The 17,835-nt window shown below is 39.7% G+C and overlaps 1 protein-coding gene across 3 annotated transcripts in view; it reads right to left on the bottom strand.

The window, feature by feature from the left end:
* ARMC2 (armadillo repeat containing 2) overlaps positions 1-17,835 on the bottom strand; it is a 134,775-nt gene that overhangs the window by 29,059 nt on the left and 87,881 nt on the right. For all 3 annotated transcript variants that reach the window (XM_067546567.1, XM_067546568.1, XM_067546569.1), the window contains 2 exons: positions 11,222-11,367; positions 7,656-7,755 (listed from right to left, as the gene is read on the bottom strand). In XM_067546567.1, the coding sequence (XP_067402668.1) occupies positions 7,656-7,755; positions 11,222-11,367 (246 nt within the window). The remainder of the gene's footprint in view (positions 1-7,655; positions 7,756-11,221; positions 11,368-17,835) is intronic.

Here is a 17,835-nt window from a genome sequence, read left to right as displayed (position 1 = left end):
ACATGTGCAACACATCTCGAAGAAAAACATTTACGGAAAGGCGGTTTATTTTTTGGCTTGATATATTTTTTCCCCTCAGAGACTGATACAGATGTCAAACAAACTGAAAATTGGGCTTACTCTCATGTCTAGTGATAGCACATCACATACTGCAGCTCGAAAAAATTATTGGGTCACTTGATAAAACATTTTTAGGTCAAGATTATTTAGCCATTTGGCTTTTCCCCTCTTCCTACTTAATCAATCAGAGCTTTTGAGGATCTTTTCATCACGAATTTAAGAAAAATAACTTATGAAGTTTAGCATTGCTGGTCATCTTTAACTGCCAAAGTCTAACATAGCTATACTTTTTAATTGGTAATGTAAATCTCTCAAATTCTGAGAGCCAGCAACTACAAATACTAACCTTTGTTGCAAGTGCAATGTAAGAGAGACTTTTAGACTTAACTGGGCAAAAATATTTGTCCATCTAAATGCATGACCATTATTGTTAGCAAATTCAAAGTTAAGAGTTAATGAAAAGTATATGTACGCTGTGCTTTGGATCTTCCAAATGTGTGTACATATTTGGTGCTAATGCACAACTGAATATGTAAAAGTGTCCTGTGGTCTACCAATTAGATTGAATCCCCAGGGTTCACTTTATGCACTGGGTACAAGGTAGGGTAAATTTACGCTTCACTTTGCCAGCACTAATGAATCTGACCTTCTGCATTGCAAACTATTCTCTGAAAGAAGGTATGAGTGTGCTCTCCTCAAGACCTGACAGTCTGCCCAAAGGGTAAATAAACCACAGTCATGTCAGACTGTGAGGAAACTTTTCCAAACACATTTAGGACACATTTTGAAGTGACATGCCAGAAGTGAAAATTCAAGGATAAACCCAGAAATAATCAGTGACGCAAAATAAAACAGCTTTAAAAAAAAAAAAAAAAAAAGATAGGGAAAAAGAATCCTATAGGTAAGGATAAGATTTTGTCATGGAGGTCATGGATTCTGTGACTTTTAGAGACCTTTTCAGCTTCTGGGGGCTGTAAGGATCAGAGCTCTCAGCCACCACAGGCGGCAAGGGTCCCGGAGCTCAGATGGGTCGGGGGGGGGAGGACAGCAACTCTCAGCCATGGTGGGGACCACCCAGCTCCAAGCCACCACAGGCTGCAGGGGCTCCAAGCCGCCACAGGTGCCAGAGATCCCTGCTGCTGTCCACCAGGACGGGCAGTAGTACCTCTGGCTTTGAGCCGGCAACGGCGGCAGAGACTCCACAGCTCTGAGCTGCAGGCAGCAGGGGGACCTTGGAAATACGGAATCCCTCTGCCGCCCGCAGCAAGCTCTGAGCTCTGGAGTCCCTCCCCGCCCACAGTGGCTCTGAGCTCTGGGGTCCCTCCACCGCCCACAGCAGCTGTCAGAAAGGATCCCTGGAACTCTCAGCTGTCATGGGAGAACTCTGCAGCCATCAGCCGCTGTGGGCAGCAGAGGAACCCCGCTGCTGCCAGTTGTGAGGGGCAGCAGGAGGATCCCACAGTCCTGAGTCACTGCAGGGGGACCCTGGAATCCCAACCCAGAGCAGGCGGTGTGCCCCGCAACTCCGAGCCACAGGCAGCAGGGGGACAACAGAGTCCTGGGGTCCCTCTGCTGCCTGCGGCAGCTCTGAACTCCAGGGTCATTCCGTTGCCCTCGGCAGCTGTAAACTCTGAGGTCCCCACTATCCATGACAGCAGAGGGCCCCGGGAACACCGCTGCCTCCAGCTGTGGCAGGGCGACCCTGCAGCCCCAAGTCACTGTGGGGGGACCCTGGAGCGGGCAGCAGGCCCTGCAGCTCCGTTCCCAGACGCTGTGCCCGCCCCCACCAGCTCCCAGCCACTGCACCCCATCCGTCCCCCTCAGCAGGTCCCAGCTGTTACCCTGTTTTTAGTAAAAATCACAGACAGGTCACAGGCATCCGTGTATTTTTGTGTATTGCCCATGACTTTTACTAAAAATAACCATGACAAAAATCAAGCAAATGAAGCACCTTAAAGAAAAAGGTTCAGGGTTGGAGGATATTTTTTGGTGGGAAATCACTAGAGGTTCCTATTTCAGCACCTGAGACTGAGGCTATGTCTTCACTGACGGCAGCAAATTCACCGCCATCAGATCGACTTCTCTGGATTGACTGCGCAGTCAGTGAAGACCCGCTCAGTCGATCCAGAAATCGACGTATTAAGACCACCTTCTCAAGTGGTGCAGTGCAGTGAAGACAGCGCGCAGAACAGAAGCACAGAAGTCGACGGGAGTTACGCAAGTTTTTTGTGTAGTTTGCGTAACTCCGGTCTACTGCCGCCGAATTTCCGAGGTAAGTGAAGACAAGCCCTAAGGGACAGAGAGAGAGAAAAATCCTTCACTGCAGTAGTAGAAAGGCATTCTTGCTAGAGGGGAAAATCGAACATTTCATAGATTTGAAGGCCAGAAGGGGCCATCATGATCATCTAGTCTGAGATCCTGCAATCACAGGCCATAGGACCTTAACCCAATGTCTGCATCAAGCCAAAACTTCTATTTGAGCTATAGCGTATCTTTCAGAAAGAGATCCTGCCATGAGTCAAAGACTGCAAGTGATGAAGAATCCACTATGGATGTCCCAGAATACGTTGTTTCAAGAGTTAATTACTGACACACTTAAAAATTTGCACCTTATTTGTAGCCTGAACTTGTCTAGCTTCCATTTCCAATCACTGGCTCTCATTATGCCTTTTCTGCTAGATTGAAGAGTTGCCTATTATCAGACAAGTCATCTCTTAACTTTCTCTTCAATAAACTAAATAGTTTGAGCTTCTTCTCCTATAAGGCATGTTTTCCAGATCTCTAATCATTCTTGCAGCTCTTTTCTGAAACCATTCAAATTTTTCAGAATACTTCTTGAAGTATGAACACAGTATTCCAATAATGGTCTCACCAATACTATATACAGAGGTATACATATACATGTCCTGATACTCAGGTGAATACTCCAAGGATTGCATTCACCCTCTTACTACAGCAGTTACTAACCATATGGCCCTCTTAGTTAAAGACGTTATCAGTCGTATCTGAGTAATAGCTAGGTATGTGATATCAGCTGGTGAGACAGTTTGGATTGTATTTTTGAGCACTACATATTCCAAGCCAGTCATGTGTCAAAAGCATATATTTTGAATCTTCCTATTACAACATCTCTTTGTAGAAAAAGCAAACATTATCATGACTACAATATTTGAAGTTACGCAAATTGTTTGCCAGGCATATTGTCAACCATCATACTGTAGGGAAAGGGAGACCCTCTGTGGCTGTTTAGATTAATCACCATGAAGATTCCCTTGGGATTTTTCAGAATGTTTGTCCCAGGAACATCTTTTTTCTAAGCAAAAGGTAATAATATAAGAGAATCAAATCAACACGAGTTATTTATCAGGCTCTAGCTAGTATATCTCTAGAATAACATTTACACACACATGCAGAGCTCAGGAGAAAATCTTATGAGTTCTTGGCTCTGTAATGATCAATCATCATAATCACTTATTAAACTGGTGTGCTGTGGGTTTTTTTTTTAAAGGGAGTTTAAACAAAAGACCTAAAATGATAAAACTTTTAAGGATCAAGGAGAAAAAATTATCTTAACCCAAAATATTTTTTTAAAATAGAGACTCCATATACAGCCAATGACAGTCATCACTGAAAAAAACAGCTGAAGACAAAACAACAGAAATAGATTAAAAAAAATCAGTATATCACAGGACTGAGATGCCTTAAAGCAGGGAAAAATACTAATAATGCTCCCAGAGTATTAGATAGGCACTTCTATAAAATCAACTGTAGCATTAGTAGCCCTTGTGGAAGACATGGGATTGCTTGTATTAATCTGTGAATATTATATAATATTTTATATGGTTGTCTGTTGTAAGGAATATGGGTAGCAATAATGGGAGTTGAATGCATAGACTGGTTCAGTTTAATAGCAGGTGGTTGGAAAAATGGCCAGGAAGGCCAAACATTGGGTGCAGATAAGCCACCTCCTGACAAACACATCAGGAGACAAGACAGGGAGGGACAGGGACATTGGACAGGGAGGTCTAGGGTTTGGGCTCTGAGGTGACACCAAGCATTCTCTCTCTCAGATGCTTGGCTTGCTGGTTCCTGCTCACATGCTCAGGATATAACTTATCACCATGTTTAAAGCTGAAAAGGAATTTCCTCCCAGGTCAGATTGGCAGTGACCTTGGGGGGTTTTCACCTTCCTCTACAGTGTGTGAGTGCGGGTCACTTGCCAGGATTATATGAGTACCTTTTACTTAGAATCACAGGGTTGGAAGGTACCACAAGGGTCATCTAGTCTAACCGATTTCCCAGCAATTGTAGAGCCTTGGGCACTGGTCCACCTTGGTCCCTCCTATTCACTGTCTGTGGCACATAATTGTCTAATACTGAGCACTGTTATACTTTGGTCTAATTTTGGTTGTTGGGTTTAGTGTACGGGTGCTGGGTGGTGCTGGTGGCCTAATGATTACAGAAGGTCAGACTAGATGATCTGGTGGTCCCTTCTGACGCTATGACAGAGTATTTAATTGTAAAGATCCCACTTACAGGCTCCAGCCAAAAGTTCCACAGTTGTGTTATCCAGGCTGGAACCTAAAATCAAAAGGACACTAAACAATTAAAAAGTGATTTTAGAGATTATGGGAGAGGCAGTTTTCAAGGATTTCTTGGGAAGAGCAGAGGGAAATAAGACAGACCCTGCAGGAGTGTCCGACTAAGTTGGGCTACTCGGTTACCATTCAGCGGGTAGTAAGTGAAAAAGGCCTATGGGCAGCTTTGAGTGTTCAAACCCTCTGTTATGTGGAGCTCTGTTGCTACTGTTGAAAATAAGCATTCTTTTGTTTTAGAGAAGGCTGTCTGGTCACTGTGCATTAACCACTGGTCACAGCCCCAAAGGAGATACCTGCAGGGTCTGATCACAGTCAGCCCAGGGACCTGGTTGAAGAGTGGGAGAATTGAGAGATTCCACCCCGAGAAAGGTGAAAGGAAAAGGCCTGTCATCTTTAGGGGTGCATTCCAGAGAGAGCAGTCAGGGGTCCAGGGACAGCTAGTTGGGTAATGGTGACACTGCCTCTTTAGAAAGTATTAAAACTAGATCTGGGTGAAATTTTTTGGACATATAGTTTGTTTACTAACACATGCCATTTTGGCCAACCTGAAACTATTCATAAAGTTGACCCGATAATTTCAGCTGGGTAAAAGGGGTGGGGGTGAGGTGTTTGCATAAGATCAAAATCAGTCTCTAATTATATTTGCACACACACGTCATTGTATGGAAACTGTCACCCCATTTATCTGCTTTCTTCCTGTTTTTTTAAAAGAGGGCCTCCCTGTGGCTTATCACCATGATCAACAAGCTCAGCAGCATGAGAAAGCCATGTTTCACACAACTGCAGCTCAAGAAGAAATACATGTGAGAGGCAAGGGAGCTTGAGAGGAGGAACTGTGGTCTTCTCCCTCTCCAAATAGCTCTGAAGACAAGAGGAAAAACAGCTTCAACCACCGTTCCAATGACAACTGAAAGCTTGGGGAAAGTACACATGGCACAACGTACAGGACACTGAGTCCCAAGGCAAGCATTCATGGCAGCCCATTGTGCAAGACATTTGAGAGGTACAGAGCCAACAAAGACTCTCCCAAGCCCTCACACCAACAAACACCAAAAACAGCTGTGGAGAAGGCACCAAGGAGAGCAGGTCAGTTACATGTCTAAAAATGGGACTGCTGAGTTTCCCTACTCATCCCTGAAGATCCATCTTGCCAACTCACACATATTTCCCTTCTTATGTGAGATGACAACACACGTAGTTATGTGAATCTTGGCAACTTAACTCTCCTAACAAACCCTTCCTATCCTCTAAGAGCAGTCAAGTGATTAGGAGAAGGGCTGCTTATCAGGCTCAATAACTGCGGTGTTTCCAGTTCTCACATTTTTAATCACGAGTCATCATGACATTTGGTGTTTTTCTTAAAGGATTTGATTACTTGTTTGAGAATGACTCTCACCTTTCATTTGTTTAAAAGTAAGTTTTTTCTAGCCCTCAAGATTGTAAAGAAAAGCTTAATACCCCAACCAAACTAACACCCCAGAAACCAAATGACAAAAAGAATCCCAAAACATGTTTTAAAAAAAAATCTCACAACTTGCAGCCAATCTTATAATTTTTTGAGGCCTGCCTCATTGTTTTGAATGCTTGGGACTGGCAATACTGTGATTGACTCATGGGTACTCTCATTGCTTATCCTCCCACAGACAGCTTTGCTAGGTTGTGAGGGTGGGTTTTTTAAAAACAGATAAAAGCTGATCTATAAACTCACTAACTCTCAGTATTATACAGAGTGAGGTTGGTAAGCACTTCAAAAACTTGCATGTACTTTCACACCTCCAATGTTTATAATACTGTAAATATTAGAGAATATAGCTACATCATCCAGTTCCCCTCTCTGTCAGTGCAGGGCTTCAGTAACCTAAAACTAACAGCTGTGGGTGTGTATATAAGAATCATGATAAGGAAAAATTATTCTGCGCGCACACACACACACACACACAATCATCACAAGATAGAAATAAACCTGTTCCAGTAAACAGTTAATTTGCTTACTAAATTATATTTTGATAAAGTAGAGATAGTGCTTAACATGCAAAAACAAAGCTGATCTAGTGGGATGAGAGCTATTTATTAAAAGTAGAAATATGACTGGTTAAAAATCTCAGCATTCTCAGGCAACAGACGTTTTGTGTTTACTTATGAACCAGTTATTTATTATGACATATAAACAGGATACTCTCATAATTCTAGCCAATCATTCAGATATGAAAAATCCCAAATACTTTTATTTCTAGCTGTATGTTTCAAAGAATTTTATGTTGCTTTGGTAGAAGGTATTGCATGTTTTTTAAGCGTAATAAGAATCCATACTCGGCAGTGTGTCTGTATTGTAATAAAAGACCCGTGGTATGGCTGCGGCTGGCTCGGGTCAGTTGACTCGGGCTCGCAGGGTTCTGACTGTGGTGCTAAACATTTCAGCGTAGATGTTCGGGCTCGGGCCTGCAAAACCCTGCAAAGTAGGAGGTTCCCAGAGCCCAGGCAATTTTTAGCCCCTCAGCTCGATCCTCGTGAGTCCAAGGCAATTGACCCAAGTCTGATACTCAGTACCATGAGTTTTTTTATTGCAGCGTAGATGTATCCTTAGATAGTTTGTTTGGATATTTAATAAAAAGAAGTTGTAGCTTCTTCCACAATTGAAGTGTGTGATTTCTCAATCAAAGTTTAGCAATTTTAAATGTGGAAAAACTTCTGCTATTTGATAAACCATTTGCTTTTTAAAAAAATTATTTCTACTTAAAACCTTGGAAAAAATATAAGTATTCAGAGAATAGCTTATATGTGTGCTCAGGGTAGACAAGTTAATCAACTGTCTGTCCTCTCCGTTGCCCTGTTAATCTAAATGATTCCATTTCAATAATATAGAAATGCTGTCAACTGTTTTAAATTTTTATCTTGTAAATGTGCCTGAAAATAGGTCACTGAAAATGGGCTTACATACACACAATAACAGGGACACATCAGATTAAAATATAAAAAGCAGGAGATGAAAACACTGACCTGCTTCTTTTGGTGTTTATTTAGAACGGCTAAAAGTAAGATATAACATCTGGAGCAGTCTGCCAGAGCGGCACAGCAGTCATTGTAGGAAGAAAGTTTGCTATAAACATACAAAAATAAAATGTATATGAATAATAGCATTTTATTTCTTCTGCAAAATAAAAAATAGTTCATTCTACTTTCAAATCTCAAAGTAACCTTTTCCAACATACAGAATGAAATGCTAGTACTTCTACTACAGATACATGCAGACAGTTACATGAGAGAATTACATGTCACTATAAATTCATTGGCATTCAAACTATCATGTATGTGTGATACAAACAGTTAACAAAATTCTAGCTATTCCTGTGCCAGTACAATGGGGACAGAAGAGTGCCCGGGGAGTCTCCTTCAACCCATGTGCTAGCTCAGGCATGAATGCCAACACTAGTATTATTTCTTAAGCACTAAGCAGAGGCCTTTAGCCTCAAGACTGCATGGGAAGCCAGGTTGAGACAAGGACAGGATATCACTCCTTCTGGCATGCCTGCTAGTGCCCAATATAGTTCTATCAGTGCTACTCTTTCACCAGCAGGGATGAGGAACACTCCTCCCAACACTCTTCAAGACATTTTCTTCCTGCATCTGACCCAACGTTATAGCTCCCTCAGGCTGCTATATCTGTGCACCCCTCATCCCAATGGTTCAAAGAGGAGCAAAGGCACATTTTAGCCTACAAGAATTACAGCTATATTGTTAACCGGGTAACCCTTTACTTCCAGTTAATATTGTACCTGCAAACATCTGCAGAATCAAGGAAGATTACAAAAGGTGATAATATTTATGGGCCCAGGCAATTGAATAACCAAAACAGATTTGAAAACATTAATTCTGTACAAAGAACCTAACTAAATTTTATGTTACACATTGGGAAAGATAAATGGTAAGACTATAATAATGTTAGAGGAAACAGAACAGCCTTTAGTTCTGTGTTCTATGCTACTCAGGGCTGGTCTACACTATACAGTTAGGTCAACATAAGGCAGTTTAGGTCAATCTACTTATGTCAGTGTCTACACTACAGCCTTCCTCCTGCCAATGTAGTGCCCTACTATACCGACATAACAACTCCACCTCCATGAGAGGCGTAAGATTTATGTCAGTGTAGTTAGGGTGAGGCACTGTGTAGCTGAACCCTGTTCCCCGTGGGTGAGAAGCCCTGGGTGGTTTCCCCTGTCTCCCAGCGGATAACCAGGAGAGGAGAAGCCCGGGCAGTTTCCTCCGCTGCCCATCAGGAATGGGGAGCGGGTGGGGGGTAGCCCGCCGGGAGGCCACAGCCTGTGGGTCATCCACACTCCCAGCAGGAAGCTGCCACTGGAGTTCAGAGACCAGGTTATCAGCTCCACACACTGCCCTGCTTAGGTTGGTGGAAGTGCTCATGGTGAGAACGTGCACCACTGACCCAAGGAGGGTAGTGTGGACATAAACCACCGCAGGTGGCTAGAAGTCGACCTAATATAGGTTGACTTACATTTTCTAGTGTAGACATACCCTTAGATATTGCTCTTATGCAGTTACAAGGTAGCTGGTTAATTTGGTTTTATGGCTGCTTCATACCACCAGAGCATCCAAATAAGAGAGGCAGGTTTAAGAAAATATATGAAGAATTAAGAAACTCTAAACAAGACAAATCTATTTCTGCATCTGTATTGAATCATAGACATGGTCTAGGAAATGCTCCTGTCTTCTCAGCAGCCACACTTTCTTGGCAACTTGCCAGGCTACAAAGAAAACAACCTCTCCCTGGAAGAAGTAAATGTACAAAAAACATACCAAAACTCCAGAGATGACTCATCTTTGGGGACCAGATTACACAGACAGAGGGGAGTAAACTGATACGGAACTAGGGCTGAGAAGTGTTTTGTGCTTTCCCTATCCAGGAAGCCCACAGAAACCGCTCTGCACAAATCTCAAAGAGCCAGGCTCTGCCTGTTTTAAGGCTGGAGAGGAAACCAGGGCAGAACCTAGAAGCTGTTGCTTGTGGCATGCTCCCTTTATGAATTGGTGCCTTTGTCAGTTAGAGAGCAAGGACTAGACAGTTGTTGGGGTTGGGAGTGATCAATAAATCAATGTATTCTACAGCTTGAGATAAAATCCTAGTAAAGACAAGGCAGAATGGCCTGTGTAAAAGCTACACTCAAGCTGCTAACTCATGTCAAAATACAAACTACATTGTCTTCACTAGGATTTTACCTAGAGTTAGCTAATTTGAGTTAAGAGCACATCTTTATTTCCTAGGAAGATGAGGCCCAAAGGTCTCATACATACTAAACAAGATACTTTCTAGGGATATGTCTACATTGCAATGTAAACCCAGGATTAGTGGAACTTGAGTTCACAGACTCTTGGTTTGTTATCCTAGGGCTTGAGTGTCTATGCTCATTTGTAACCCCAGGTTAGGAATTGTGGAACCCTGGATCTCAATCTGGGATTCCAGAATCTACACTGTATTATGCGGGCCCAACTCCAAAGACCCATATTCCAGAATTTCTAGTGCCCTCCCAAAATGTGGCTGCTCTTGCCCTTTGTTCATGGTGCAGTGTGGGAAAACTGGACTGTCCAACAAACTAGACTGTCCAGAGGACAAAGAAAGTTGGCCGTGGCACTGTGAAGCTTTTAGCAGACTCCCAGATCATAAGTCCAGTGAGGCTGCATCTACATTGCAAATTAACAGGGCTTGAACCCTGGGTCCCAGCTTTACTCAAGCTCAGATCCTCCACCATGATGGAATCCTGGAACCCTAGGTCCAGGTCCTGGGCTACCATGATTTGCATGTAGGAAGAAGGGGAGTTAGCTTGAACTGAGTTCAAACCCTGGATTTACACTGCATTGTAAACATACCTTAGAGACCCTCTGGTGGATCTCCATGGCAAGCACCATATCCTCCTGGGGAACGGCCAATTAGCTCCCTGGGCAACAATGAGATTCTGCTGGGGAAACTAACCAGCTGGCTTCACCTGCACAAACAGGGCTCCATCTATGACAACCTAATCTCTTGGAATGCTCTGTGATGGCTGAAGTAATAATGTCCCTGCATGTCACATATTTTTGTGCATATGCAAATCCAATCCTGCTATACAGTTGGAGTTGTAAACACCAGAAGATAACCTCTCTTTTGTTCATTTTAAAATCAAGAATTAAAATAAGATTACTAACAATAAAAACATAATTTGTGTGTCTTCAAAAGACAGGAAATGGCATCCTACCCAATAAAATCTAAAATAGGCCCACAAAAATTTTCACATTACAGTGGTACAAAATATTTTTTAAAGGGAAAACAATCCAGGTTTGCATGGACATGATAAACAGTTTTATGAATATTAATACAGAAAAAGTTATAAAAATACCATATTATCCTAAGCTTTTCACAAGCAATTTAACGAAAGTCAGTCTTTTCAAATTCAAGTGCTTGACACAGCCCTCTATAAAGTCAATGGAGGAGTTACTAATGACTTCCGTGGGTACAGGATCAGACCCCAAGAGTTTGGGAGTTTTTGATGATTGAAACAGTGATGCATACATACCTGAATATCCTGGCAATATTGGTACATATATCCTTATCATTCATACGCTGCTCCAGCACCACCCAGAGCTCTGAAACTGCACTGCTACACAGGAGCTGGCATCTTGACAAAGGTAAGTCAACCAAGTTTCGCAAAGTAGCCGTCAGCTGTAGAGAGAATATTTAAAATTAATAAATTATATAATTGTATATTATGAAGTCATGTGCTTTTGAAAATTTAATAAATTCAGATGCCACCTATACCACCTTAGAAATTGGCATTCTGATAACAATAAAGGTGTTAGAGCTTCCACAAGCATGTAAGTTATATAGGTTAAAATAAATGTTTAAAAAAGGAAGATCAATATTAGTCTTGTGCCTTCTATGCAACTTTTTCTTTTAAAGGCCAGTTTATCTTTCACTGTGGGGGTAAGGGAGGAGGAGGAGACGGTGGTAGTAGAGATATGTCCCCATACAAGGGCTGGGGACAACTGCAGTCCTTGCACTCATTTGAATGCAAGGACTGTGTGTGGTAGCATGGCTAGCCACCCCAAAGAGGGCAAGGAGGAGACATGTCATGATCTTGCCATTGACCCCTCCTGCACAACTTAGTAGTGCTGGTTAGTCTCAGAAGGAAGTGCATGCCACACAATGCTGGGTAGCAGTGATAATTTATTTTCACACTGGATGGTTCTCAGGGGCTTTCTCAGCACTGCCCAACACTTGAGCTTGTGCCCCACACAAGTCTGTTCCCACAACAGACCCCTTAATGTTTAATTTAAGCCCATCCATTTTAAGTCACGTACTTAGCATTATTAATTTGTGGTATTTTTTACATTATTTAATAAACAACATTCTTAATGCCATTTTATCATCATGATTTTTGCAATCTTTTGGCCAAATCTTGCTAGTCTCACTCACTGTACATACTGGAATAATTTCCATACCCCAATATCATACAGCCGATTTGAGTGAAATGAAGCAACTGCTTAAGACATGCACACTAAGACTATATGACTGGTTAGGAAAGGAAGTGAGAATTTAGTAGGCAACACACAATTACCCAGACTGTAATTTAGCCTTAACTGTATATGTTTTCTTGGAAGTCCCCTTTATAAACTACTGATTTTGTCTGCTCTGGCTTAAAAATGAGAGAACTGAGAAAAACACAGTCCATGGAGATACAACAACAAATGATAATATTCCCTCGAAAATGGTTTTTGAAATTTGCATGCACACACACAGCCACAAATGATTTTAAGCTTGAGCCAAAGTTGCCTATTTGATACATATGCAGAATATTTATTGATACTTAACATATATTTATTTGATGTAGAATTTGTAAGGTATTGTGGAAATCCACATCTGGATATTTTGGAGATGTCCTCTTTGACCAAGAGTAAATTAATATAGCCTCCATTCAATACATAATAATATTTTGGTAGCAACTTCATGTAACAGTTATAGCAGCAAAGTAAGATGAACTGGTAAACAGTACATTTAAAAAAAACTTAATCTGTTTGAAGGAAAAGATCAAAGAATTAACATGTAGGGGACAGGCCACAATCTGCATCCAAAAGCACAAAAGCCAAACACAGTCTGGGTCTTCAGTTTACGGAGAAGCCAAAATATTTTCATAAAAGACTACGTACAGTTTCTAGCAATGAAAATAGAGTGAAATGTTGATTGCATATTTTAAGGATCTTTATCTGATGCTCTTCTGAGATAACAGTATTAAAATGCTGGGGTCATATAGGTGATTATGCATAAATGTTTATTTAAATAGAGATGTATGGAAAAATTCAAATTCAGGTCATTTATACTAAAGCAAATACAGGAAGAAATCCTCAGATTTTCCTTATTCTAAAATGAGTTTTTAAAGTTATATATAAGCTAAAAAGACGCAAAGACTATCTATTTAACATGGTTTCAGTCAGCAAAACTCTAGACATATAATACCTTCTCATTAAATGGAATTGTCTGTTCAGCAATATGAAGTATATGCTTTATGGAAAAATGAAGATAATAAACAGCGAACCGGATAAGCAGTTATCTTTGCGCAGCTTCTACCTACTGTACTGTTTTAAACAAAGACTTTATTGTCATATCAAATCAAATGGGACTTTTTATTCTGCTACAAAAGAGAGAATAAAAGCTATAAACCTTCATAAAACACACAACTATTGCACTCTGCAGTGTGTACTCTTCAGTGAATCTGATTATTTAAAGAAAAAAGAAAAGGAAAAACTTTTCAATGTATGTATCTGTACTGATGCCATGTTTAGAGTCAGTCTTAGAAAAGAACTAACCTCTGAGAAAACACATTTATGGAGAATTAAAACATTCTTAATAAAGCACTGCATATACAGTGGAAGTACCTAACAGTATTGGTGAACACTAATGTAATTGTATAGAAAGGGTTTCTATTTCTACCTTTGTCACAAAATGTTAAATTCTCTAAATTGGAACATCATTGATGACTTTCACCCTTCCTCACACACAGGACTGGCCTAAAGGCCTTTACAAAGGATAAAGTAAAATACACTGTCATTCTTTATCTACTTCCTTCATCCTGTCAGTCATCTAGCACTGACCTCCTCTCTATCCCTCCACACAACATCATTGCTGTCATTTCAAAAGCTTTATTCTTCACAGCTCTTACCATCTAGAACATCCTTGCATCCCTCTGCTTCACTGACTCTGCATTTTGTTTCTAATCTAATTTGAAATCATCTCTTTTCTACTTTGTTTTTGTCTCTTAAATAATACAAGAGGAAGAGAGACTTGAATTCTATTTCTCTCTTACCCGCCATCCCCATAACATCACTTGAGCAGAGTCTGCCACATGACGACATTTCTGCAATTCTGATTTAGATTTCAGTTCCCATTGGGATAAATGAATTCTCATTATTAGTTTACGACTACTTTTAGTTTTCGTACTATTCCAATCAAACCTTTTGCCACTATGCTTTGAAGTCTATTGCACAATGCTATTTATTTTGGTTACACATACTATTAGTCCATCAGTCTGTTGCATTATGTTACAGAGGTGCTCATCATACGAACTAATCCATAATATATTATCATGCATTGCTGTAAGAACATACCTGCATAAGTTATTACATGCCAGAACATGGGCTTGTTCTGTTTTCATATATTCATGCATATTTACTTGTGCTGGAGCCTACACTCAAGCTCACAGATGGTTGTCCATTTTATGTTCTATGAAAAAGGATTTTTAATTGTATATTTCTACATCATGACTGGTGTGATAATTAGTTACTGCTATCTGGTTTGTCATTTTAATGTATTGGACAATAAGACTAGTTTCTCTTGTCCCACTAGAAGATGGACTATAAGAACAAACTGAATAGCATCTTACAAACACTGCAGATTTTGGGAGCCATGCGCAATAACATACGAACAAGTATGCCTGGAAACAACTGCACTTATGGATTTTGGTGAGTGCAATAACTTCACGTACATTTTTAATGGAATCTGCATTACACTTATCTTTGAAAATATGGCCTCCTATGTACTAGAACAAGAATAGTAAATTTCCACATATTGGCATAAGATATAAAAAATACAATAGGAATGATTGTTTCATAGCAGAGTCCAGTTTGTATCAAATTTTTATATCAATTTTTTCTATATTAGCTAAACCTCTCTATAAAATTGTCCCCTTCAGTGAAAAACCACTTCTTAACCACTTTATATTCATATACAAAATCTTGACCCTTCTATGTACATTTTAAAATGCTCTTGGAATATACTAACAGTGTACAGTACCATAGTTCCTCAATAACTTTCATGTGGTCCATCAGCAAACATCACAACATTCATGAAGGCAATAAGATTCACAGTAATCAATTTCAAATCTGCAATACCCTCTTTTACTGTAAACATTTAATCAACACAAAATCTTCTCTCATTTACAGTGGAGAAAAACAGTTATGTCTTCAAGAGAGTTACCCTGGATTTACCCCAGTAACATAACAGAGTTTGACACTATCTGGATATACTGATAGCAGTCAATTCAAATGGAAAAATTATACATGTTATTCCTCTAATATTATTACAATCTTACCATTTATCTTAGATTTTGGAACAAGTTTTCCACATTTCTAATGCTACATTCCCTGTTTTAGTTATGATCATAGGAACAATAAGATACTTGCTTTTGTTGCCTCTACTGAGTGTGTGAAATTTATTCAAATAGTAGCAAGTTCAATACAAAGTATTCACATTTTATACTGTGCTCTGGACAATTTAAGAAATACAAAAGTGCTTATCACAGCTCTTGATTTGCTCCTTACATAAGTTTGGAAGCTCATCACTGTTCTTCATGGTTATTATTCCTGCTCTTCCTCCAGATTGTGAACAGAGATTGCTAAACATCTTATACAAGTTTCTCCGCCAAATCATCTGCCATTCTCTGACCTTCCTTGTGTTTGACTCATTTTCTGCTTATCTTTTCTGATAAATATTTTGTAATTTTTCTTTGAGTGAATTACATTTTCAGTGTGCATTTTCTGCAATATTCACTCCTTAAATAGTCTCCTTAGATTAACCTTCATGTCCCACATTTCTTCCAGTCTTCTTTTTTTAAAATGCAAATATAGCATGGTAAAAAAAAACCCCATGTGGTGTAAAAAAGATTATGATACTGCATATAAAATACAAAAAGGTCACAGAGTGCAAACGCATTTCAAGATGCTTTAAAACAAAAAAAACCTAAAGGAGAGGCAAACAATCTCTCAAACGGATTAAAGAAATGGTACAGAGAGGAGAATTATATGTAGATTTAAAAGGGCTTATATTTCAGAACTAATCATGAGGTACACACCAAATTCAGAGTGAAAAATAATTGTAGTTAGGGATCCATCAGCTTTTAATCCCATATTTTGGAAAACCCAATGATTCCAAGTAATTAATGTTGGCGTATTAAGAAAACTCAGACACAAAGATTCCTTTGTAAATCATGAAATCACGAAATTTCAAACTAAATGCAATACAGAACAAATAACGTGAAAATAAAACAACATACTGAGTCAATTAAGTGTGAATTAAAATTCTGGTGGCAGAACTCACACTGAATGGTTTTTGTGCAAAGTTCTCAGGCAGGCCACCAATAAAGTGCTACAGCAGTTTAACTTAGGGGTTGTTAAAAAAAACAAAACTACCCCCAACACACAGACAGGTCCAGGACCAATCTAGAATAACATCCACTGAATTTTAATTGTACTTTATAGATGAGAAAAGGAAGTATAAACCACATATTCAACATGATGCTCAAAAGAAAGAGCTGAGTCCTTACTTAGCCAAAGATTCTTACACATAACAAACAAATGCTTAACATCATTGGATAATATGCAATGCATTGTGCAACAGTCTTCAGAAAGAGAAAGATACTCTCTAACAATTCGGTCTTTGTGAAACATTTTAGGAAATGCTGTTCACCCAAAAGTGAACTACATCAAGGTAGGACTACAAGGCCAAGACAACTAGAAAGTGGTCAACAGAGAAAGCAAAGTAAATTTGAGTATGCATATAACAACCATCACACCTGATGAAATTTACTAGTAAGTAGAAGCATATATGCCTGGAAAAATAAACCAAACTGTTCCCTATGAAATCCATTAACATACATTATAAAAAGTTGAAGATTCCAAATTAAAAGTCTCAGTCTAGAACTGGCTACCCAGATAGGTAACACAGGCAATGCAAGAGATGCTATAAATATTTCACATAGATATCATGATTTATGCAGGGGTGCGTGCATACAATTTGGCTCCAAGAATCATTAAAATGTAGTGCCTGCCCACCACCTCCCTGTCTCTCTGTCTGCCAAGTGGGAGACAAAGCTGATCAACTGCAGATTTTCAGTACTGGTGAACTCACACTCAAATATTTACTATTTATTTATTAAGGAAAAAAACGAATACTTCTGTAAGTCCTTTTCATCCAAGAATCTTGGAAGTATATACAAATTTTAATCAGTAATGCATCACAATACCTAGATGAGGTAAGTATTAGCATACCTATTTTATACATGGGTAAACTGAGCAATAGGTAGAGCAAGAATAGGTTAATTGGCTCAGAGGTGGATCTTAAGACACAGACCTCTGCTATAATCATTACATAAAATTTCCAAAGTAAAAGTAAACATTATGGTTACAGGCATTTTTTAAATTATATTTTGAGTTTCTGTCAAAGGACCATTGCATAACAAAGCTAATTTCTTCAAAGACTAAAAACTTGTTTGCATGCTAAAAAGAAAAAAATCCTGTAGACTATGAAGACTATGTGTAACAGCACCATCTGGTGACATACCATAACACAGTCAAAGCAAGAGAATTGGGCCCAATAAATCCACATATTTGTGTTACCAGCTAACAAAATGCAGTTACTAGCCACACTGATCATTGTGGATAATTTGATGCATCTCCCTCCTAACTCATCTGGTTCACTGTGGACTTCTCCAGATTCTGTACTGCTGGAAGGACTTCTCACTGCATCTGTATCTGTCATTGAATATTTGGTTTTTCACTACATTCAGTGGTGCGAGCACTATTTAATGTCATTTATTATTCTGGGTGTGGATCATAGGAAAAGTTTTCTGTCTCTGTCTAC

This window comes from Emydura macquarii, unplaced genomic scaffold (genome assembly GCF_026122565.2).
Source record: "Emydura macquarii macquarii isolate MOO-44397 ecotype Brisbane River unplaced genomic scaffold, CSIRO-AGI_Emac_v2 contig_1146, whole genome shotgun sequence".
In the NCBI taxonomy this organism is placed as follows: domain Eukaryota; kingdom Metazoa; phylum Chordata; order Testudines; family Chelidae; genus Emydura; species Emydura macquarii.
The sequence above is the reverse complement of the archived record's forward strand: the minus strand, read 5'-3'. Positions and strand labels throughout refer to the sequence as shown.